At 49.5% G+C, this 22,694-nt stretch overlaps 1 protein-coding gene across 5 annotated transcripts; it reads right to left on the bottom strand.

Moving 5' to 3' along the window:
• Positions 1-9,116: 9,116 nt before the first annotated feature.
• Positions 9,117-22,694, bottom strand: SLC35C2 (solute carrier family 35 member C2). Of its 5 annotated transcripts, none has more exons than XM_031954596.1 (10): positions 22,587-22,694; positions 17,544-17,984; positions 17,169-17,319; positions 16,146-16,209; positions 15,307-15,379; positions 14,480-14,648; positions 14,304-14,387; positions 11,522-11,697; positions 10,204-10,333; positions 9,117-9,816 (listed from the first exon to the last, which is right to left on the bottom strand). In XM_031954596.1, exons 2-10 carry the CDS (start codon positions 17,661-17,663, stop codon positions 9,683-9,685), a joined length of 1,101 nt encoding a protein of 366 aa, XP_031810456.1. In that variant the 5' UTR covers positions 17,664-17,984; positions 22,587-22,694; the 3' UTR covers positions 9,117-9,682. The 5 variants fall into 5 exon arrangements, with proteins under 5 accessions (XP_031810456.1, XP_031810454.1, XP_031810455.1 ...); XM_031954594.1 differs by lacking the exon at positions 22,587-22,694 and adding an exon at positions 20,902-20,997; XM_031954595.1 differs by lacking the exon at positions 22,587-22,694 and adding an exon at positions 20,840-20,883.

Below are 22,694 nucleotides of genomic sequence, written 5' to 3' on the forward strand. Positions count from 1 at the left end.
GTGATCCTTGGGGCCCCGAGCAGGGTAACCAAACGGCGGTGCTGATCCCACCCCTCTCACTGGCATTCGGAGTAGCAGGGGTCCCTGGAAGTCAGCTCCCCTCTCCAAGGAGGAGAGAGAGAGAGACGGGGACAGCCGGGAGGGTGAGGAGGAAGCAGGAGAGGGGCTACCACATAGTGGGGCCCAAAGGGGGAGAATCCCAGAGTAACATCAGAGCCGGAAGGGACCCGAGATCAGAAAACACAGACCATGAGAGCTGGGAAGGATCTAACGATACAGGAGATGGGGGCCAGAAAAGACCTCAGAATAAAACATCGGAGCTAGAAGAGATCAGAGATCCTAGCACTTCTCCACCTGTGTGACCTTGGGCCAAACACTTCATTCCCCTGGGCCTTAGTTTTTTCATCTGTAAAATGAAAGGATTGGATTAGAGAGAGTGCTTCTGAGGCTTCTTCCAGCAGTATCAGAGCTGGAAAGTTGGAAGAGATAGAGAGATAGAGAAGGTACATCCAGCATGGTCTTGCCTTCCAGTTTAGGGCATGTAAACAGATCTGGAAGGTCCCTTTGAGACCCAGAGCAGTAACCACCTGAAGCATGATTTTTCCAGGCAATTATCTCCCTCTTTACTGGCCCCTCTCCCTTCAAGCCCTCCGTTACCTCTAGCCAGAAGTGCCCCAGAAGGCCTCTGATACAAATGCATTTAGACGGTGACCTGATCTGGGCCGGGGCATAGGAAGAAGAGACAACTTTCAGAGAAGAACTAAAAGCATTTTGAGTCATTTTGAAATTGGATGAATGACATGCAAATTATATGCAAAAGAGTGTCTATTTTTGAGTCCCCAGTGTGGGTAGTTTGTTTGCTAGGGCTGCAGCCCCAGTTAATGCTTGATGATATCATGAGCAGAGGAGGTAAGCCTTGGGTGACTGTGGAGGGAGTGCAGTGAGGTGACAAGAGCTTTGGACTTAAAAAGCACGGGATCGAGTCTTGGCTCTAACATTTACTTGCTTAAATTTCCCCACTCTGGGCCCACTTCCTTATGTGTAAAAGCGACAGAAAAAGGAACCAGACCTTTGGTTTTTATTTGCATGGGGAACTCCTGAATAAAGAAACTCATTTTACCACAGCTCAACAGAAACTGCAATTTATAGCCTTAGAAAATTGCCAGTAGCATTAAGAAGTGAACCTGACTTGCCTCAAGGTCACACAGGTGAGGCTTGTCTGGGGAAGAACTTAAAGTCAGTTCCTTCCTCAGCATCCCCCAGGGCATAGTAGGTGAACGTCTCCAAATCTTGGAAATCTATGTGTTTCCTCAGTATCCTCACCATGACTCTGGGTGTTCCCCCACCTCTGGCTTTCCAACACCCTTTTGTATCTGTAAAGCACTTAGCTGAGAATCTGGCATGTAGTAGGTGCTTAATCAATGCTTACTCCATCCATCAGGGCTCTAAGACCCACCCTCTACCTACTGAGCTGCAAACTGCACCCCGTGTCACTGAAATGTGGTTTACTGTTATCATCAGTCACAGGCCCACAGTAGGATCATAGCCCAGCCAAAGATCTTTAAGAGATCCTGCCTCTCCCACCCCGAACAAGTCTTTCTTCCCTGCTGGTCCTTCAAAGACCCACCGAGGAATCGGTTCCGGGCAGAGAAAGGAATCGGCCGGGGCTTAGGAGAGCCCTTTGTAGCCCCCTCAGTGAGCCTGGGCCAGCCGCCAGGCCCTGGGAGATGGGGGGGAGCCCCGCACCCGATCCGCCAGGAGGCTTCAGGGCCAAGTTCTCCTGCAGGTTGTCTTGCTGGCACCTTCAAGGTTGTTGCTACCATGAAAACCTCCCCAACATAAATCCCAGGATGTCTGTTCTGTGCTCCCTTCCCCTCCCGGGCCCTAGTCCTCTGACTTCTTTGTCTGTGAAAAGGGGACCTTGGAACCAGCAGGGACTGGCAGTCTGGGAACCTCCGTGCATTATTATTCTACACGGAACGTGTAGTGCTGGAAGCGACCTTAGTGCACAGGTTACAAAGCTTGGAAGGGACCGTGCAGCCCCCTCCCCTCTGAAAAGGCTGGTCCTCCTTCCTGGTTGTGTTGACAAAGCACTCTCCGTGTATCATCTCATCTGACACCCACCCAATCCTGTGAGACTGGCCGTGGTGGGGGGGAAAGAGACAGAGGTCATGGGGCCCGAACAACGGCGAGGACCTGGACTGAGATCCCAGCCCTGCCACTTAGTGGCCCTGAGATGTAGGCAGGCCATCCCCACTCGGTTTCCTTCGTTCTTAAAATAAGAGATCTGGCAGGATGGGTTCCACAGCTCCCGCTTAACCTACATAGGTGGGACAGCACTATAATTCCCATCTCACAGATGGGAGAACTGAGGCTCAAAGAGGGCCGGCTCCGGTCACAGGACTAGCTAGTGCTGCCATGCTCCATTCTTAGGCGTTCTGTTTCCAAAGCTGGGGCCTTTCTGCCACAGTCGGGGATCTTACGCCATCACTAGAAAAACCAGCAAATGGAGCCTTGATGGTGAGGAGTGGGGAGGGAGCAGGAACCACTCTCTGCCCTGAGCCTCGCCACTGTTATTTAAGGAACACTGCTGTTCCCGGAGGGTCCCCATGTCCGGCCTGCCGTCCCTGATCCCTCAAAGGACAGAAGGGGGGGAGCGGAGGGCAGAGGGAGCCGTGCTCTAGAAGGTGTCGTCACCCCGTCTCCCCGTGTGTTTAAACAGCAAGGGGCTAGGCTGCTTAAATACACAGAGCCAGAGAAGCTGCCTCCCACGGGAACGCCCCCCTGCCACCGCCTGCTGCTTCCCCCAGGCCCCCAGGTTCCAGGGCTTGCCTTCCCAAGGCTCCGTGGGCGTAGGAGGATGCTAAGGAAGGAGCCTGGGGAGCGGAGGTCACAGGGACCAGCCAGGAGGATGCTCAGGGAATGCGGCCTTTTCAGGAGAGCGCACACACACACACGCACACACAACCCTTTGAAATCCAGCAAGAATAAAACTTTAAACAATAAAGGGCTTCTCTCTCCCCCTGGCTGTTGCCCAGGCAACGCTAGAGCGCTCAACAACTGTTTAGTTTTTTAAGAAACCAAATCCCCCTCCCTTTGGTCAGCTTAATGGCAGCGAGATGAAGAGATGGAGGCAGGAACCCCTCGCGGCGCACTGCGCGGTAGCCTGGGTCAGCTGCCTGCAGCGGTGACATTTAAATCCGACGGAACATATATTTAAGCCCTGAGCCGCGGTCCTGGGGCTCCAGGCCCCGCGCAGGAGGCCCGCATCTCTCCCTGGCGGGCTCTGCGGCCAGCAGGTGCCTGCTGTCCTGGGACTCAGAGGGAGGGGTCCCCCCCGGGGGTCGTGCTCCAGGGGTCTCATCAGCGGCCACGGGAGCGCGCGCCGGGAGGAAGGCCACATAGCCCGGCCCTCCCCACTGCCAGGGAAAGAGACCGAGCCCTGGGAGTCCGGGAGCCCCTGGGAGTCCGGGAGCCCCTGCGAGTCCGGGAGCCCCTGGGAGTCCGGGAGCCCCTGGAGCCTCTGCCTCCTCCTCCGCAAAAGCAGGGAGGGACGCCCTCGCCTCGGCTCTTCCAGGCCCCGACTGCGGCCCGGACTCCGCGTTTGTACTCGCGCCCACAGCCAGTCTGGGGTCAGGCCTCTCTCTACCTCCCCAGCCGCCGCGGCGGTGCGGGCCCCTCTGCCGGGACGGCGGCAGCCGCCGCATAACTGGCCTCCCACCGGCTCGGGTTCATTTGGCCGCCCGGGGGCTTTCTCCCTCAAGGGCTCCGTCACCTCTCCCCCACCCCGACTCCGCCCGTTCTCGGCGCGCCTGTGTCCGCCCCGGCGGGCGCGTGTCCGCACTCGGTGCTTAATGAATGCCTGCGGAGCAGCCGGAGGATAAACGCGGCCCGAGAGCACCCGGCTGCTGCTCCCCCCTCTGCGGCCGATGGGGCTTCCCGCCCCCCCCAGGAATAAAAAGTACACGTGTTACATGCGGAGAAGCCAGACCGGCTCCGGGCCAGCGTCGAGCCCTGGCACAACCGAGCTGAAAAATCGGGAGGGGAGGGGGGGCTGCCTTTAGCCGCCGCAGCAAAAAGCCAGAGGGGGAAGTGTTGACACTTGTGAGACGAGGGAGGGCAGCAGCAGGAAAGCGAGGCCGGGAGAGGGGCAGCTCGCTTCCAAGCGGAGGGAGGGGGCCTTTGTGAAGGCTGAACTGCGGGCACCTCGAGGAGAGGCTCCCCTCCGGCTGCAAGCCCCCGCAGGCCCCCAGAGGCCCCTCCGAAATCCCGGCTGCAGCAAGGCACCAGATATGACAGGGAGCATGGGGCCGGTGACAAGCTGCCAGGCCACAGAGAGAACGTTTCCCCGGCCACACTCTCCTCCGCCCTCCCCCTCCTCCTCTCCCAGGAGACGGAGGCCGCCTGGCCCCCCCCGGCCCCCCCCCCCCCCCATCTCATTCAGCCCCGCACTAAATGCCAAACCCGGAGGAGCCGCGTCGGAAGGTGCCGGGGTAATGAACTCCCATTGGCTTCTATCACAGGATCACTGCCTTAATTTACGAGGCCTGAGTGAGTCTCATTGCCCCAGCGCGCTGTAAGTAATTAACTATTAATAAAAGCATTACCGAGTTAACCACAGGGGCATGTTTAATTCATGGGGCAAGGGAAGAACAGGACGGGGCTCCTTCTGCTCGGGAGGGATCCCTCCCGGAGCTGAACATCTCCATCAGCGCTAAACAGCCCGCAGGTTCGCAGACGGGCGCTCACCCTGCCCACCCTGGGCCCCCCGGGCCCGCTGCTCACTCGGGCCGCCGGAAGCCCGATCTCAGGAGGAAGAAAATCTCCCGCTGACCGCACCGTCAGTAAAACCGCCAGCCCCAGCCCCCTTCCTCCGAACTACCTCCTCCTAACAGCAATTGGGTGGCGCCTGGCTAAGGCACCTAAATGCCCCAAAGAACGGTTTGGAAACCGTCCCCCCCCCCCCCCAAGAAATGTCCAAGAGAGCTCTCAGGGAATCCTGCCTTTCTTCACTGCTTTTTTGGTTGAGAAAGTACTTTGAGTCACTTGACTCGTGAATCAAATTTAGGTTCAAATCCTGACTCCAAAATGTAGAAGCTTTGTGACCAAGGATGGCAATGGACGTCTCAGAACCTCAGTTTACTCATTTACAAAATGGGAACAACAGTTGCTCTACCAATCTCTCACAGGGTTGATCTGGTGAAAAGATTTTATAAATAGCACAGTAATTAAGAAAAATAAGCTCTCTCTCTCTCTCTCTCTCTCTCTCTCTCTCTCTCTCTCTGTCTCTGTCTCTCTGTCTCTCTCTCTTTCACACACACACACACACACACACACACAGCCCCATCCCCCATGTGTATCACAAAATAAATCCCTACTAATCCAGAAGAAAGGTTCCAACTCAAACACTATAAATTCATATGGAAGTATTCTTTGTGGACTTTCTCCAAAGTGACATCCTATTCCCACCCTCACCCTCTCCAATCCCTACTCTTAGACATGGCCCATCAGCAGGTTTCAGGGACTTTCTGCCCTTGGCTCAGTCACACGTCCATTTCTGTCTTCCTTGGGAGCCCCCCCCCATTACATAACCAGAAGAAAGAGCACTTGTTCATTCTCCACCCCCCTAAAGAACCTGAGCAGAATCTTTAAGAGACAGCACATCATGCCATGATTTACTTAAAGCAGTCTCTTCTAAGTAAGAGAAAATCTAGACCCATGGAGGCATACCTCTACCATCTTGAAACCAAGTCCAATATTTTCCCACACCACTAAGTGGTAAAAATTTGGATTACAGGAAGTTTGCTACTTGTCAAACAAATCATAAATATAGAAAGTGAAGAGTAAATCGTCACCTACAAATCAGTAAAAAGGGAACTTGTTGATGCCAGGAAATCTAGATTTAAAGACTCCAGAGCAGGTGAGGGAAGAGGTCAAGTTCAAGAAGGTAGGCAGGAAGTGTCTCTATGTAGTTGTTCTATTGGGGCCAGTGTGGGGGAAACATAACCTGCTTAAAGGCTAAATCTTCTAAAAGTCTAAATGGCTGCTGACCCCACTGGAGTTAGTTCTGACTTTGGCTTAATCTGAGCCCATCTTCTCCTGTAAAATGAGGGTGTTAAACTAGATGCAAGGGTTTGGTTTACACAGTTAAAAAAAAAATCATAAACTGTATTTCAAACATAACTATCTTCCTTTGTAATCTTATGCATTTTATTTTTAAGAGTCTATAAGTCTCACTGGAATATCAATGGGATCCATGAACACACAAAAAGTTTAAGAAACCCCTGGACTAGAGGGTCTCTGAGATCCCTTCCCAGTTATTAATGCTGAGTCCTTGGGTATTCTTTGGGGGGGAAATAGGAGTGTAAATATGGATCTAGTTCCCATCAGGGAATAATGCTTGGAAACAATTTGTGAGATCGATAGAAAAGTGCTTTATAAATCTTAGAACATTATAGAAATTATTATTCATCCCAGTCCCACAATTTCTCAATATTTACAAACCAGGGAAATTCCTTCCCACACCCTCTCACACCCCATTCCTATCCCAATTCCTACCTTGTTAGCTTAAGGGATTTTTCTTCTTTGCTTTATAAAACGGCAGCAACATCCCAACACCTGAGAGGTCAGAAAACCATCATATTTAGAGCTAGAAGAGGCTCTAGATATGCAGTCCAAAGTCATTTTACAGAAAAGGAAACTGAGACCCAAAAACATTCATTGCCTCGGCCAAGACCTTGCTGACTCCTTGCAAATTTCCTCCTCATTTCAGCTCTTAGAGCTAGAAGGAAGCTCAGAAGCAGTCTAACCTTGTGCTTGCGGTGGGCCTTCCCTAGAGAGCATTCCCAGCTTATGGGCATTCGCCCGTGGCTCTAGGACTCAGAATGGGCTCAGGACTCAGCACCTGTTAGCGCCAGCAGGTCCGTTTCTAAGCTGGTAGCCTCTCTTCAGTCAGTGGAAGAGGAACGGAGCCCTGGGAGGCTGCTACTCTCCCCTTCCCCCCACCGCCAGCTGAGGCAGAGAGGGGGTGGGAAAGATGTGGGCCCGCCCGCCCGGCACGGCCCTGTGACTCCCAGGGCTTCTCACCAAACCATGGCTCTGGCCGACCACACATGCTCATGAGCACAGGGGGAGACAGTAAGGCACAAAGTGAACATTTGGAAAACCTCATCTCTAATCTTTTCTCTTCCTGGGTGTGTTTCCTCAGCTGTAAAATAAAGGGACTGCAACAGATGAGCAATAAAGCCCCTTCTGGCTCTGAAAACAAGGGCTGACCGAAGAGGCTTCCAGGAAGCAGTCGCGACTACTGGAACTCGCACTCGAGAGCCTCAGGGTGCAGTTCTGTCTGCCTATTCACTAGGCATCCCCTGCGCTCCTGCAGGCCCAGGGCAGGATGCTGTGGGTGGACGGCCATCACAGCCTTGGAGAGACAAGGCACATCCTCACTTTTCCTCAACCTGTGCAAACATCGAGTTGCCATGGCAATGCTGCAGCCCAAATACACGGCGGCTGCAAGCGGCATGGGGTGGCTCGCCAAGCTTAATACAGAGTGTGGAGAGCATCTAGGCCGTGCAGCTGAGGGATTGGATGGACCAGGCGGGGGAAGGAGGAGGGGAAGCCCTCTGGAAAGATGGGCTGGTAATTGCCACTAAGTGAGGGACTGTCACTGAGCCCAACAAGCACGGAATGAGCCCCGCTCTGCACCTTGTAATTACTGCACCAGACAGCTCAGCTCTCCCTCTCCGTGTGCCTGGGGCAGGGGGTGGGGGCAGCAGGGGGAAACGGGAAACTCGCATCCACCTGAGACAGCAGGGTTCTGGCAGCCTTCTCCAGTGCCGAGGCGCACTGAATCCTAAGTGGGTCTCACGGAGGGGAGGTAGGGACAAGCCCTCTAGGAGAGCACTTGCCTCGGACTAAGAACAGCTAGGGACAACCCAGCTCTGCCACGCCTCGTGTGTGGCTGCGGGCAAGGCCCCTTCCCTCCTTGGGCCTAGTCTTGTGCTCATTTTCTGCCCAAGTCCTCTACGGGAGAGAGGAATGAAGCCCGGCACAGGCCGGAGCCAAAGTGGGGACGGGGCTCTGGGGGCCTGCCCAGGAGAGCCTTGAACACCCAGGCACGAAGAATTGGGGCGATTTTCCGAAAACACTCCCTCCAGTAGATTCTCTCGCTGCCCGCTTTCATTCCCCCTCATTGGGCTTGTGGAGCACCTATCCAAACCTCCAAGCTGGAGGCTGACATCTACAGCTGGGGGAGGGGAAGGAGGAGGAGGGGAGCAGAGGGCCTGGGGGCTGGGAGCCGCAGCTCTGTGGGGCAAGGGCGACACCTGCTGTGGGCCCTGAAAACACTTCACAGGCGCCAAGGACTTGGAGTCGGCGACATGCGGTCCAACCCCGGGCTCTAGAGAGCGCCACCCAAGGCCTAAAAGGGCACTGCCTGCCCAGGATCATGCCGACAAGGGCTGGTCTGCAATCCCCATCCTAGTCTCCCTCCTGCCGGCCACTTCCCTTCCTCATCTGAAAATGGGGGCAGCAGTCCTGCAAGTGGTAAGGGACCAGACTCCGGGCCAAGAGCCCGGGGCCCAGGCCCAAAGGGGCCCTCTGCCCAGCTTGAGCCCTCCTCTATCCCAGGAAGGGCTGGGACCGGGGTACCGCCAAGCCTTCCCCCACCGCCCCGGGACCCAAGGCCCCACTCCCTGTACTACTACTGCACCAGGCTCCCAGGAGCACGCAGCCAGGGCCGACAGGACCAAGGGAAGAGTAGGCCCAGAACAAGTGCAGGAGCCGTTCTCCCTCTCCGGCCGGGCGAGGGAAGAGGCCCCAAACAGGGGCAGGCCATGTCCCAAGGGACAAGGCACGCTCAGCCCCAGCGAGTCTGTCCCTCCGTTTAGCCTGGAGTCCAGGTCTCCTCCGTGTTTGTTTATAGGATTTTACTTGGCTCAGAGGTGTATGTGTGTGTGTGTGGGCAGCATTCATAAGACAAGGCATCTTCTGGTAGCCCCTGGGCTATCTCTGATCCATGGAGACTTCCAGCAGAGGCTTGGAAAAGGGAGTCTGTGGCTACTTCCCTTATTCCCAACCTCCTAGGACGGGTAAAAACTGGACTCCAAGCAAAGAGAGATGGTCAGTGGACCATAAAGCATTTATTTCCAAACTATAAATAAAACTGCTCTCTGAGCAAAGCAGCTCTCTAGGTTCTGAGGTCCCAGCCCCTCCACCTTTCCCTAGTTGGAGAATAGTCTGGAATTCACATCTGCTTCCCTTAGTGATCTGGATTAACCCCTGAATTATGACAATTCTTGTCACAAGGATTCTTGGTCTAAGAGGTCTTAGGGAACCACTCTAGGGAACCAGCCCATTCCCATCCTCCACTGTGACCCCCCCTCCCAAGTCTTGGCCTTCCCAAGACTTGGTAATATATCTTCTTTACCCTGATGGTCCATAGCTCTCATTTGGTCCTGGATACCAAGAACACTACCATAATGGCCATTTTATCCCAACAATTTCCACATTGATACATTATGTCAGCTGAGTCCCAGTCTGGGCATCACAGAGCCCACTGCTGCCCATCTGATGAGGCAGGACACTTGCATCTGCCCACAAGGTTGGCTACCAAAGGTGTACAAGGAAGAATCAGTGCAGGAAAGGGGTGGGACGCTTCTGGCACTACCAGTCAGGCAGGTCACTACTGTCCCTGGGCCACAAAGTACTTTTCCCCCTCATCCTCATCTTCTTCATCACCAGGTTCCCTGTTGCGTAGAAGTAGCTCCAGGTCAGAGCTGGAGACAGGCCCTTTGTGGGGCTTAGGACCACTTTCACCTTTAAAGATAAATAGAGAGAGAGACAATTACTAAACTCGGACTGGCTTTTGGCTTTTGTGCATCAAAACACAGAAGGACCCAGGGCTCCTCTTGGAGCCACAGACGGAAGCCAAATTTGCACTTGCTGAGCCACAGAGACATATCCGCCCACCTGTTCTGCAGATGCCAGTGCTTTCCCCAAAGGGGTGGAAGTGCACATATTTCCTGCATTACATTAAAAGTTTAAACTAAGAATCTGGGGGGCTGGTAAAGCACAATCCAGCAGGGACTACTGCAGGAAACCAAGAACAATCTGTTCCATCCTCACAGGAATGAAGACCATTCAAGTGGGTACACAGAAGATGCCATTAAAGAGCTAGAGATCCTAAGTGGTACTCTATATTACCTTTGGAGTTGAGGGCTTTGAGAGTGATATGGAGAGATATCCCAGACAGACAGAGGGCAAAGCCCAACCAGTTCAACAGGCTGATCTGGTCTCCCAGCAGATGAGCTGCCAGCAGCAAAGTACAGACTTCCTGGAGGCAGAGAGACAGGAAGCAAAAATATGATTGGCAAGAGGAGGTAAGTTATTCTTCTCCTCAGGAATTCAAGTCTTTGGAATGGCACAAAAACAGGACTGATAAGAAAAGAAAGGTTACAGAAAAGTACTAATCTTCAGAGAAAGAATAATTACTTATGTGTATTTAGAACTTTACAGAATATAGAAAATGATATCTTTTAAAAAGATCCTTTCATAAAGTCAAAATGGCAACTGGGAGCCAGAAGGGGAAAGGAAAGATGAAGAGCCTTAAACACTGAATACCTATGTTCCACGTGGTTCTTTCATTGAAAGCCTAAAGCTCTGGAAACTCTTTGATGCTCTACAGGGCAGACAGACATGTAGCTCTCAGATTAATGATGAATGCCAATGTGCCTCCTTAACCCATATATGTACACATGTCAAGCTTATTGGCTATGAGGTGGCCTTGGATAAAAGGACTCAAATTCTAACTCTGCTACTCCAAAGGGGCACTTTAGGCAAATGATTTCACTTTGCAGACCCTTATTTAGAAAAAAGACTACGGGAGAGGGGAGGCATATTGGACTAGATCTCTGAAGTTCTTTTCAGACCTATATTCTACGATCTTGGGAAGATACATGCAACCCCCAGGAAAACAATACTTAAGGTCTGTCCCAGTCTTTGGACCACAAAGTTCTTGTCTTGGGAAGCCTCTCCCAGCTTCTTGGCCTTTTCATGATATTGGGGGAGGTACCATGGCATAAAACATAGTGGGTTGGACAGAGTCAGGAGATAGGATTCAGATCCCAGACTAGACACTTGATTGGAAATCTTAAGTTCTTATTGTAGTGTGCTATAATGTTGAAAGTACACTTCTGTTGCCTCATACTAAAATGGAGTCAACAATTTTTGTACTGATGATCTTAAATGAATATTAAGAGGAAAATGCTTCATAAACCAGAATGTGATGTTCTGGCTTGTTATCCAGGGGCACAGACCCTGCTTTCCACTGGGAGCCCATGGAGATGGCAGCATGCACTGTTTACAGGCAAACAACCCGGCAGCTCTGACTCCCAGCTCTGCTCCTTACTCCCTGTGTGATTTCTGGCTTGCCAAATCCCCTCCCTGGGCCTCGATTTCTTTGTCTATGGAACAAGGGAGCTGCTGATTAAGGTTCTCTTCAGCTCTAAATCTTACAACCTACCTTAAAAATCCCAGCAATGGAGAGGGTCAGGCTAGAGGTTCTGGAAACTAATAGGAACTCTGAAAAGCCCAAGCCAAAGGCAAGAATGCCACCAAAGAAGAGCATCCCAAGTACCCCCAGAAGGAGCCCTGGGTCCTGGAAGCGGAAGATCTTCTCCGATGTAGACAAATGCAGGCCTGAAAAGGACAGGAAGAGAGACTGATGCTGAGGTACCGATGTGTCCATGTTCCTGAGAGAACTCTCCCAGAATGGGAGAGAGGGGCAATAAGAAAAGGGGGTGAGCTCTCTGTCATCTCATACACATCCAGAATGTAAATTCCCTTAATGGAAGGAACTGACTTTTTTTTTTTTTTTTTTGTCTTTGTGTCCTTAGCATTTAGAGAAAGATGCCCTGGACACAATAGTAGCTTAGTAAATATTTGCCAAGTTGAATGAAATCTAAAGTGAGATTTGCCATCATCAACTGATACTTCCTCAACATCAGTTGTGGAAATAGGGCTATATAAGGCCCTGGAAAAGTAGATCTGAGGCAAAAATAATGTTGCACAGATTATACATTTATAGATTTAAAGCTGGAAGGAGCCTTGAAAGTTGTCTAGCCCAATACTTTCATTTTGCAGATGAGGAAAATGAGGACTAGAAAAGTTAAGTTGCTTGTCCAAAGCTACTCATGTTCTACACGGCAGAGCTAGGGTTCAAATACAGATTCTCTGACTGCAAATCCTACACTTGGGGAAAAGTGATCACTAACAGAAGTCTAGGAGAAAACGACTTAAACAGAAGCTCCAAGAGGTTAAAGCAGGCCACCTCGAAGCTAAAGCAATAAAGGTCATTGTAGGGGCTACTTCAGCATTGATACCTGAAAGGAAATGTTCCCCTTAAAAGTAGAGATGATCGTTATGTTTGCCTTCTAGCACAAAATCAATATTGTAAGGGTGTGTGGTCATCATTGGAGGTAGCTGTGGTGAAGTGGAAAGGACCCTGCATTTGCCAGAAAACCCGGACCTAGAAACAAAAGCTAGGTCTTTCCTTCCTACTATCTCTGTGATCCTGAGCCAAATGACTTTGCCTCTCTGGGCCTAGGTGTCCTCAACTCTACAGCAGGGTTAAAAAGACCCACACCATATACCGTATTGGGAAACTCAATGAGGTAAATTTATCTAGTAACTATTCGATAGCCAGAGATAGTCAAGAGACTTCTGGGCCCAGACTAGTAATCCTGCCTAGAGAATCCTAAAATTCAGAGCTGGGAGGAATCCCAGATGACATCTAGTCCAATTCTTTTATTTTACTGATGAGGAAACCAAGGCCCAGAGAGGGAAAAGCCAAAGAAGTATTAAGTAGGAAAACTAAATTTCAAAGGAGGGTCCTCCAATTGTTCTTTCCACTGTGACTTCTGTTCCATTTACCTCATATTCAGAGGATGACATATAGGACACATTCAAAAAGTACTTTTTCTGTTTATGTCTCAAATAGGCTTTGTGCTCTCTGGAGCAAAGTATTACCAGGAAAAAAAAAAAATACAAGCAGTGGTGGTAACCAAAGCCAATAGAATTCCAATGTAGGCCATCAGGCTTGATGCTAGGCTCAGCATTACTGCAAAAGCGGCAGCAAATTGAAGGGAGTTTGGGGAAGAGCATAAGTAAGGAAGGCGGATTAATTTAGCAGAAAAGATTAAAGGAACTAAATCCATGCAGCTTTGCTAAGTGACGACTAAGAAGGGCATTGTGACAGGGGTTTGCAGAGATGTGAATGGTATAAACATCAAGAAAGGAAGGGGGAGATCTCTGTATGGTACAAGGCGCCATAATGAAAGAATGGGGAGAAATGAAAAAAGGGAAAATTTTGTGGACTCTTTTTCTAGAAGAGCCCAGAACATTCTGGGCAGCTCCAATTGCTAGCAAGTTTTTCCTTAGTGGAAGTGAATCCACCTTGCTGTAACCCACTGCTCCTAGGTCTGTCTTCTGGGGTCAAGCAAAACAAGTCTAATTGCTTTTCCACATGATAGAACCTGAAGACAGTGATTATGCTTTCCTCCTCCTCCACTCTAGGTCATCTCTTTTCCAGACTAAATGTCCATGATTCTTTTACTTCTCCAGATCTCAGTTTCCTCTTCTGTAAAATGAAAAGGGTGGGACTAAATGGTCCCTAAGTTTTTTTCCCCTAAATTCTATGATTCTTCTAAATTCCATGATTCTTATTTGAACCAACAAAAACTCAGAGAAACCAAAACTACCTGCAGAGAGTTGGTGACATTGCTAGTTGAAGCTCAAAGGTCTCTTGCCTATCTCTAGCAATCAGTTAGTTCATGCAGTTAACAGTTAATTGCTGATATTTACTTAAGGGTATAATAAAGCCCTTTACCTCATTACCTCAGGCATCACTCAAAGATGTTTTAAAGGTAAAGCAGTCTCTTGTCTGCTCCCCACCCCAAGACAAGCTCGTTTGTGTTAATTTCACTGTGAAATGTGGCAGCAAGAATTGAACATAATCTTCTGATTTGTCCAGTCCTGTTTTTAGAATAGAAATGGATACTAGACAAATGATTCCCTATTTGTCTATGATGACAGGAACTCTTATAATAAATAGGCAAAGGCAGAGCTGAAGAAAGACCCTACAATGCATTCAATGGTCCTCAACTAACAGGAAGAGGAAGGAAGCTATGGTAAATTTCAGGCTGCAAAAATTTTATTTTCACCCTTTACCCGCCTTAGAGGTTGGCAGCTGGAAAGAAACTACTCCTTTCCTATTCCCTTTTGTCTAATGTGACAACCCAGCATACCTTCAAAAACAGCAAAAAGGGGGAAGAGTCCCAGAAACATGAGTGGTTGCAGATGGTACATGGTGTCAATAGGATTTTGGAGACCTGAGCAAAAGAGAGAGAAAGGCCAGCCTTACTAATCCAAGGAGCAGCTTCCCCACATTATCCCACCCATGGGATGCTCTGAATATACTCACCTAGTTCAGCTTTCTGTAAGAGGATCTGGGTAAGGGTCCATCGAATTCCCCCAATGAATGAGGCCCCTAATACCAAGGCAAATCCCTCTCCATTAAACTGTGTGGACTTATAAGTAAACATGAAGAGGCCACCAGCAATAAGCAGGACCACCAGGACCAATGCTGCCCGCTGTAAGGATGGGAAGGCATTGTCTATCATCTTGAAGGACCCAGATTAGAAAGCAGCAGCAGTAGGATAAATAGCTCACAAGATTATTCTTGATCATTTCCATTTCACAAAAGAAGAAATTACAACCCAAAGAAATAAGCTAATTGCCAATGGTCACAAAAAGCTCATATTAACTTTTATATACCACTTCAAGATTTGCAAAATGCTTTCCTCCTAAGAACTCAGAGAAGTAGGCAAAAAAATTTACATAACCCATTTTTTCAAAACCAAGGCTCAGGCAAATCAAGGTTGTACAGCTAATGAACAGTGCAACTGGGACTTGAACCCAAGTTCTCTAACCCCCAAATCCACTACTTTTTCCACATCATCATCAAAGTTAACACATTTGGAACTATTTACTGCATCCACTTCCTGGGACAGGAAATTCTCCTATCTGCCTTTGATCTTGTCCTCTGGCCCTTCACCCTTCAAAGTAAGAAAGTCGTTTGGAGTGGACATGAGGAATCCTAGCATTCTATCCAGGCCTGACACCGACCTATACCCCACCACCCAGCCAAGGAACCCCAGCCCACTTTCTCTTTATTCTTCATACTGGAAGGGACTGGACAGAGAGCAAAAGCAAACAGAGAAAGAGCTGAAGGGTAAGCTGGGGCCTCACCAGCTCCTCTAGCTTGAAGATCAGGGAGAAGATCAAAATGAAGAGGACTGCCGAGGACTTGGTCATTGTGTACCTGGAAGTGAAAACTGCAGAGTCACCCACTGCTAAAGAGTCCATGGCTGTAAGCTATGCAAAAAGGAGAGGAAGAGGGGCCACACTTGCTTTTCCCAGGAGGGTGACTGGGCAGGTGAGTTCTGCTCATGACAGCAGAGTAGCCTGGGCCCAAAAGGTACTAAGAAGCCAAATTTGTCCAGACTGACAAGTGACCTTCAGTGGAGGGGGGGGAAAAAAGCTGTGACTAAGAGGCCTGTAACTACTGTCAGGAGGGAAAAGCTGAATGTGACACTGAGCTTTCCCTATTCTAGGATCTACCTGCAGCTCAGGGAGGAGGTAGGGAGGAGGCATGAATTTTGCTCTCTTAAGCAAAGAATGAAAACAAGGACTATCTACCCCTCTTGTGTCTCCCCCCACTCCCCACTGTGCCCGTTCCACAGAAGGATAATGCAGTCCCATGCATGCCAGTCAGTGGGTCATTTATCTTCATCTCCCTCTTCTTTCTCATACCATGGCAATGGCCAGTCTGTCTGGGTCCCCTGACTTCCCCACGCCGCCAAGACAGGCAGGCCCCAGGGCTCAGCACCCCGTATGCGCTGGGCTTACGGACGAGGCTGGAGTTTTCCAGGACAGCTGCTGGGGGCCAGAGAGAAGCTGAGAGCAAGGACTGATCCCAGAGTGGTGAGGCAGCCGGCCCATCAGTCGGACGTGAAGGCAGCCCGCTGGACAGACACAAAGAGCTCAAAGACTGAAGGGAGGGTGGTGGGGAGCAGGCCGATACTCACAGTGAGACGGTGATGTACAGGAAGCTCCAGTTAGACAGACCCACGTCAAGTGCCGTTGCCAATGCTATGGAAAGAAGAATTGGCCCCTGGAGATGATCCTCCTCCTCCTGGGGGGCCAAGCTCACTTCTGAACTGAAACCAGCTGCAGAAGGGGTGACTGAGATGAGGAGCAAGGGGCGTGCCTGCCGGTGCTTCCCTTACTGCCAGCTTACCCACTGGCCCCCACACAATAACACTCACAGCCTAAGATACCCGAAGGTAATACAAATCCTGCAGAGTGGATAAAGGTAGTGTAGCAGAGTTGTCATCCCTCAGGAAAGGAACAGGCCAGACTTGTAGGGCTAACTTCTAATGTGAAACGCTTCCTAAGCACTATCTGCTCTGCAGCACACACTATCAGAGAGCTGACTGGGATCCATGGGTAACACCCTTGGTCCAGGATCCCACAGCCAATATGTGTCAAAGGTGGGAGACTTAAACCGCGTTGTATTCACTTGAAGCCAGCTCTTCAGTTACACCATGCTGTGGCTGCCTGTGACCACATGTGGGCCTCACGGAACTCGGTGGGGTAGGCACCACAGGTGCCACCGTGCTCAAACAAGCCGGCCAAGGCTCAGAAATGAAAATTTGCCCATGGTCACACTGCTCTGAGATTCCAACTCCAGATCTACTAATTAATCAATTAATTTTTACATTCATTTTTAAAGCTTTTGAGTTCTAGATTCTCTCCCGTAACCCCACCCTCAGGCCCCATTAAGAAACCACATGTGAAATTACATAAAACATATTCATAAAAATCATGTTGTGAAAGCAAACATAGATCTCCCACGCTTAAAAAAAACCCAACTCTCAAGAAAAACAAAGTTAGAAAGAGAGAATGAGAAAGCGAGAGAAGGAGATGGAGAGAGAGAGAGAGAGATTACACAAACACCAATTCCAAATCTAAAGGGAAGGTCAGAGCCAGGGCAGTGGCCATCTCCAGGTCTTCTGACACTCTGGGGCCCACGCTGCTGCTGGACATACCTGTGGGAGCTACTCTCTGGAGGTAGTCGGCCCAGCTCAGCACCACTCGGGGGCGCTGATGGCAGCACTGTATCAATGCTCGGGACAAAGCCGAGAAAAGGAATATCACTACCAGGTGAAGTAGGGTCATGAAGAGGGGGAAGTGGAAACTCTAGGAAGAATTTAAAACAGAACTGTCAGGCATTTAGGTTCCAAAAAAGCAGTTTTTTCCATTTTCCCACCTTTCAGATACGTTGATATCTTCTCCAATCACTTCCCTCTAATCAGTACCCACTTGTCCCCATGCCCTCCAACCTGGATTCACATTCCTCCACCACCCCCTCAGACCCCAAGGGCAAGTTCTTGTGTTGAACATCACTGAGGCCCCAGAATTACCTTCATTAGCCATTTGTTGTAGAAGGTGATTCCGATGGAGAAGCAGTAGTAGAGGAGCACCAGCCCAAGAGTCAGCATCACCTTCCATATGAAGGTCAAGCCGAAGGTCCACCTCCCCATTGGCAGCAACAACAATTTCCCAAACACCTTTTTGTCCACTGGTGAGCAGCAGAGGTGGGACTGAGCAGCTACTGCCCTGGCCGGACTCTAGCCCTCTCGCTTGAAGCCAATACACAAAGTAAGAGTTGGCTGTGCTGGACCAAGAACTTCAGTGGAAACATCTCTCATCGGCGGTGGTTCTCTCCCAGTTGAAGACTTATATGGCCATATGATCACAGAAGCCCTGGGCTCCGCTGAGGACTCTCACCTGAGGGCTGGTGAATAGCATCTACCTCACCATGGCTATCTTGATGCAGAGCTCACAGAATCCTGAATTTCTTGCTACAAAAAAATAAGAAAAGAGTTTGGGTTCATGCATCAGCATAACTATACACCTCCAGCAAATATGTGCAGATGTCTCTTAACTTAGGTGTTTCAAAAGCAAGCTTCACCCTTGAAGGAGCTAAAAGACTAGGGGAAGAGCTTATGCCAAACACCAGCACAAGCTCCCTGACAATCTGATTTGGGGGGATGGAGGGGAAAGGGATATGGCAGTGAAGAGAGGTAGCTAGTTGGCATGGTAGATAGAGTACTGGCCCCAGAGTTGGGAGGACCCAAGTTCAAATCTGGTTTCAGACACTTACTAGCTGTGTGACCCACTTGCTTCTATGTCCCTCCAAAAAAATCTGACATAGGGAATAGTGTATCTTTAAATGGCTCAAAACCCAACCACAGCTCCCAGCTCCTATTTTTATATCTCTATTTTATGATTTCAACATTTAAAAAGAAATTTAAACCAACTACCCCCAAAGCATGGTATTCTGTTATGACAACTCATTTTTGTTTGTGGATCATAAAAGCCTAGACATAAAGCCAGGAGGAATATTAGAGCACATTTAGTCCAACTTCCTCATTTTACAGATGGAAAAAAACCTATGACTCGGAAAGTTCAATAATTTGATTAAGGTCATGTGGGTGGTAAAGAGAGCTAGTACTTGAAACTAAATCATCTGACTCCAAATCTAGTGCCTTTTCTCTGTATCATTTGATAAGAGGCAATAGTCATTAAGATCAAGTATTGGTTGTCCCCTTAACTCTCATCTGGTACAACTGTTGAGTGCTGATCAATGACCCACAAGATGGGAATGTAGGAAACATTTGGAACAAATGTTTCCTACATTTGGGTTCTACTCAAATCCCACCTCCACCAAACCTTCCCTGGCTCTTCAAGCATATGAATTCCTCTATTGTGTGTGACTTTTTAAAATATTCATTTAAAATTCTTTGAAGTCACAGCACCATCAAATAATAGCAGATAGATAGATTGTACAATAACATCATTTTACTCATTTGAAGAAAGAGAACAAGAAAAAAAACCAATTGTCCAAAGTTCCCTAGTGAGCTAGAATTAGAATCCAAATCTCCTGATTCCCAATCCTCAACAAGTAGTCAAATGTGAAGGAAATGGGATGCAGAACAGAATGCTAAGACGTCAAAGCTAGAAACAATTTCATTAAGAGACTAATCCCTTTCCTTCTCCAGCTCATTTTACATATGAGGAAACAGAGGCAAACAGGACTGAGTAACTTGCCCAGGATCACACAGCTAGTAAGTGTCTTTTGAGGCCAGATGAGTCTTAATTCCAGGTCTGGCACTCTGTCCACTTTGCCATTCATCTGTCCATTTATACAACACCTACTATGAGACAGGTACTACGCTAAGCATTCTAGAAATATTAATTCATTTAATCCTGACAAGCAGCTTGTAAGGTAGGTAAGGGTATACTAAATTTCAGTGAGAGGTTAGTGAAAAAAAAAAAAAAAAATATATATATATATATATATATATATATAATATATACACACACACACACACACACACATATTCACACACACACATCCAAGGTGAGGACAAACTAAATGTCAGTGAAAAGTTAGTGAAAAGAGATATATTTTTTTCAAAAAATGATATCTGTTCAAGGACCTTCAGTTAAGAACCTCTTTTCTAGGCCATCCCTAGTTCTACTGTTGAGAAAACAGGTGAGCAGAGGCTAAATAACTTCCTCAAGGTCAAAGAACATAATAAAACCAACAATCTCAGGACCTCTGACTCCATATGGAGAGCAATCATTGAATCTGGACTTCTCTTTGCTTAAATGTTTTTACTTGTTACAAGGAAGAGAGGATTTCTGGGGCCCGTAAGGAGAGGACTGGGAGTAAGACCCTTAAGACGTTAATGACTACGGTGTAAAAAATAAAAAAATAAAAAAGGCAACAATAAAACTTTTCTTTAAAAAAAAGTAAAGAGGTGAGAGACTAGTCCCTTCTCCTTTTACATTACATACCCAGAGAAAGGAAATTACTAGTCCCAACGACTAGTCTTTTAACAATTCTTCATCTTTCCCTGCAAGATTTTTTTCTCCCCAAGTACTTGGGCAGCGGCCTTGGGCCAAGAATTCCAGTTTTTCCACCATCTTTATCAAAATCTAGCACACAATAAACACTAAATAAATATTCGCTGAACCAACACTAAATAAATACTTGGAAACGCAAAGAACATTGATTTGGAAAGAGTTGAAACTTAGTTGATTCTGGGTCATTTCCCCTTTCTAAGACCAAAGATTTGCCGTTCATAACATTCATGGGCCGGACTCGATGATCCCAGAGGACCTTTCAAGAAGGCAAGCCAAAAAGCATTTATTAAGCGCCTACTATATGCCAGGCCTTGAGCCAAGCGCTGGCGATTCGAAGACAGGGAAAAAACGTTTCCGACGTGGAAGTGACAGCCTGACACTCCTGGGACGCTGGAGAACTGAAAGAAGTCACATTCTGGCCCGCCGCCCGCCGATCTGGCGGAGAGGAATCTGAGGTGCGGGGAGGGGGCAGCCTCTGGGGCCTCCCCCGGCCCGGGGGGAGGGGGACGGGAAAAGCTGGGCGGAGCCTCGCTGGTGCAGCGCAAACCTGAGGGGCCCCGAGGGCTGTTACCCCTGGATAAGGAGGGTACGGGGTGTCCTCCTGGCCCCGGAGCTCTCCCCGGAGGCAGCGGCCCCGCGCCAAGCGGGGCACCGGGAAGCAGGAGGTGCTTCCTTCTAGCCCCGGGCTATGCCTGCAGGGTCACCGGACTCTCGGCTCGCCGCCCGGCACCGCCACGCCCTCGGGCTCCCCGCGGCAGCGGCCCGGCCAGGACGCCGCCCTCACCTGCCTTTCCTCCCCATTCTCTCGGGCCCATGGCGGTTGCCTGGGCCCCGGCCCCGGCTCACCTGCAGCCAGGCAGCTCTAGACGTGGCTCCTCCTGCCGGAAGTGCGAACCCGGCTTCTGCAGCCGCCATATTGGGAAGGCGGGGAAAGCACTTCCGGCGGAAACTACGCCTGGCGTCGTGCTGCGCCTGCCCTCCTCTTCCCTCCGCTAGAGAGCCTGGAGCCCCCGGGGTCGCGCGGGCTTCGGAGCTGGAGCCGGCAGTGGAGGGGGCCTGGGGGCAGGCTCGGTTTCTCGGCAGGCTGAGACAGGATAGCCCGGCACCTTCAACGTGCCTCCCCTCAGTTCTAGGTCAGGAGCTCCGTGAGGGCAAGGTCGTGATCAGCCCAGTCCTGTAGTCCCGGGATGTCAACGTTCCCTCCGAAGGCGTTGCTAGCATCCCGTTCTTGCCTGCTCACGTAGCGCACTCCCACCCGTGATCTCCCACGAGTTGCCCTTCACAAGAAGAGCAAAAAGCCTTCCAAGTTTTCTCTGACCGCCCCATCTTTTCCCCCCAGCTGACAGTTTCTTCACGGTAAGAAAATCGGCTGCCAACATTTTCTCAGCATGACCTCATCACTTCCCTATTCAGTAAACTCCAGTGGCTTCCCGTTACCTCCAGAATCAAATATAAAGTCCTTTTCGGCTCCCGGAGCCCTTCCTAAGCCGGCCCCTTCGCGCCCCTCGAGTCTCCTTCCGCTTCTATCCGCGTGTTCTGCCATCACTGAGCATGGGCTGCCCTCTCCCTGGTACACCCTCATCCATCCCCTTCTCCAGACTTAGCATCCCAGCTGAGGTCCCTGTAAGAAACCTTTCCCGGTCCTTAATCTTCCCAGTTTTCCTCTTATCCCTTGCCTATCTTGTTTATATATAGTTCTTTGTGAGCACCTTGAAGTTAGGCATTGTTTGATTTTGTCTGTGTCTCTAGTGCCCAGCAAAGTGCCAGGCATATAGGAGGCACTTCGTGTTAGTTGGTAACTCCTCCACTACTTCCCCATGTACAATTTTTATATTTCACATTTTGTTGCCATGCCCTGAGACCGCTGTTTTCAACATTAATAACAGCGTTGATGTAGCACTTTAAGGTTTACAAGACACTTTTGTCTTTACAAGACAGATCACATGTCATTTGATCTTTACAGCAATCCTAGGTTCCTCCATTTTTCAGAGAAGGAAACTGAAACTGGCAGAGATCGTCACTTGCTCAGGGTCTCAGGTGGTAGAAATTTGAAGCAGGTTTCTTCCAGTCTCTACCTACTACCCCATGTTCACCATTCAATCCACCGTGTCACCTAACTGCCACAATAGTAACAGTGACTAGCCTAACTCCCAGCACCTATGTTACAATTCACCTCTCCTCAAAAGTTCTTTCTTTAAGAGGGCTGAGAAGCCTCTATCCTCTTTCAAGGTTTAGCCTCCACTGATTGTGTTCCCTCAGTTTTAGTTAGTTCAAATATCCCAGTTTCATTTAATCACTTAAAAACCCGATTAGTTTGAAAGCCAAAGGAATGTTTACTTCAAAGGTATACCAAAACCAAACATTTTCCCCAACAACTGGGGGGAACTTCCCAAGTTCCCCAACAACTATAATCCTTGATTTCTGGGAAGGGGAGGGAGAATCACTTCTCAGTTTAGCTACGGTCCTAGATGGCAGCAACTCCACCAACATTCAAATTCAAAGTCCCCCTCAGCTCAAATCCCAGTACCTACCTTCTCAGAGCAGTTTCTCTGCTCAGTTGTAATCACCATCTGGCCTGTAATTTTGGTCTAAGATCAAGCTCCAAAGTTCAGGGACTCCACCTAGAACTGAAGGAACAA

The sequence above is a fragment of the Sarcophilus harrisii genome, chromosome 2, assembly GCF_902635505.1.
Source record: "Sarcophilus harrisii chromosome 2, mSarHar1.11, whole genome shotgun sequence".
Classification (NCBI taxonomy): domain Eukaryota; kingdom Metazoa; phylum Chordata; class Mammalia; order Dasyuromorphia; family Dasyuridae; genus Sarcophilus; species Sarcophilus harrisii.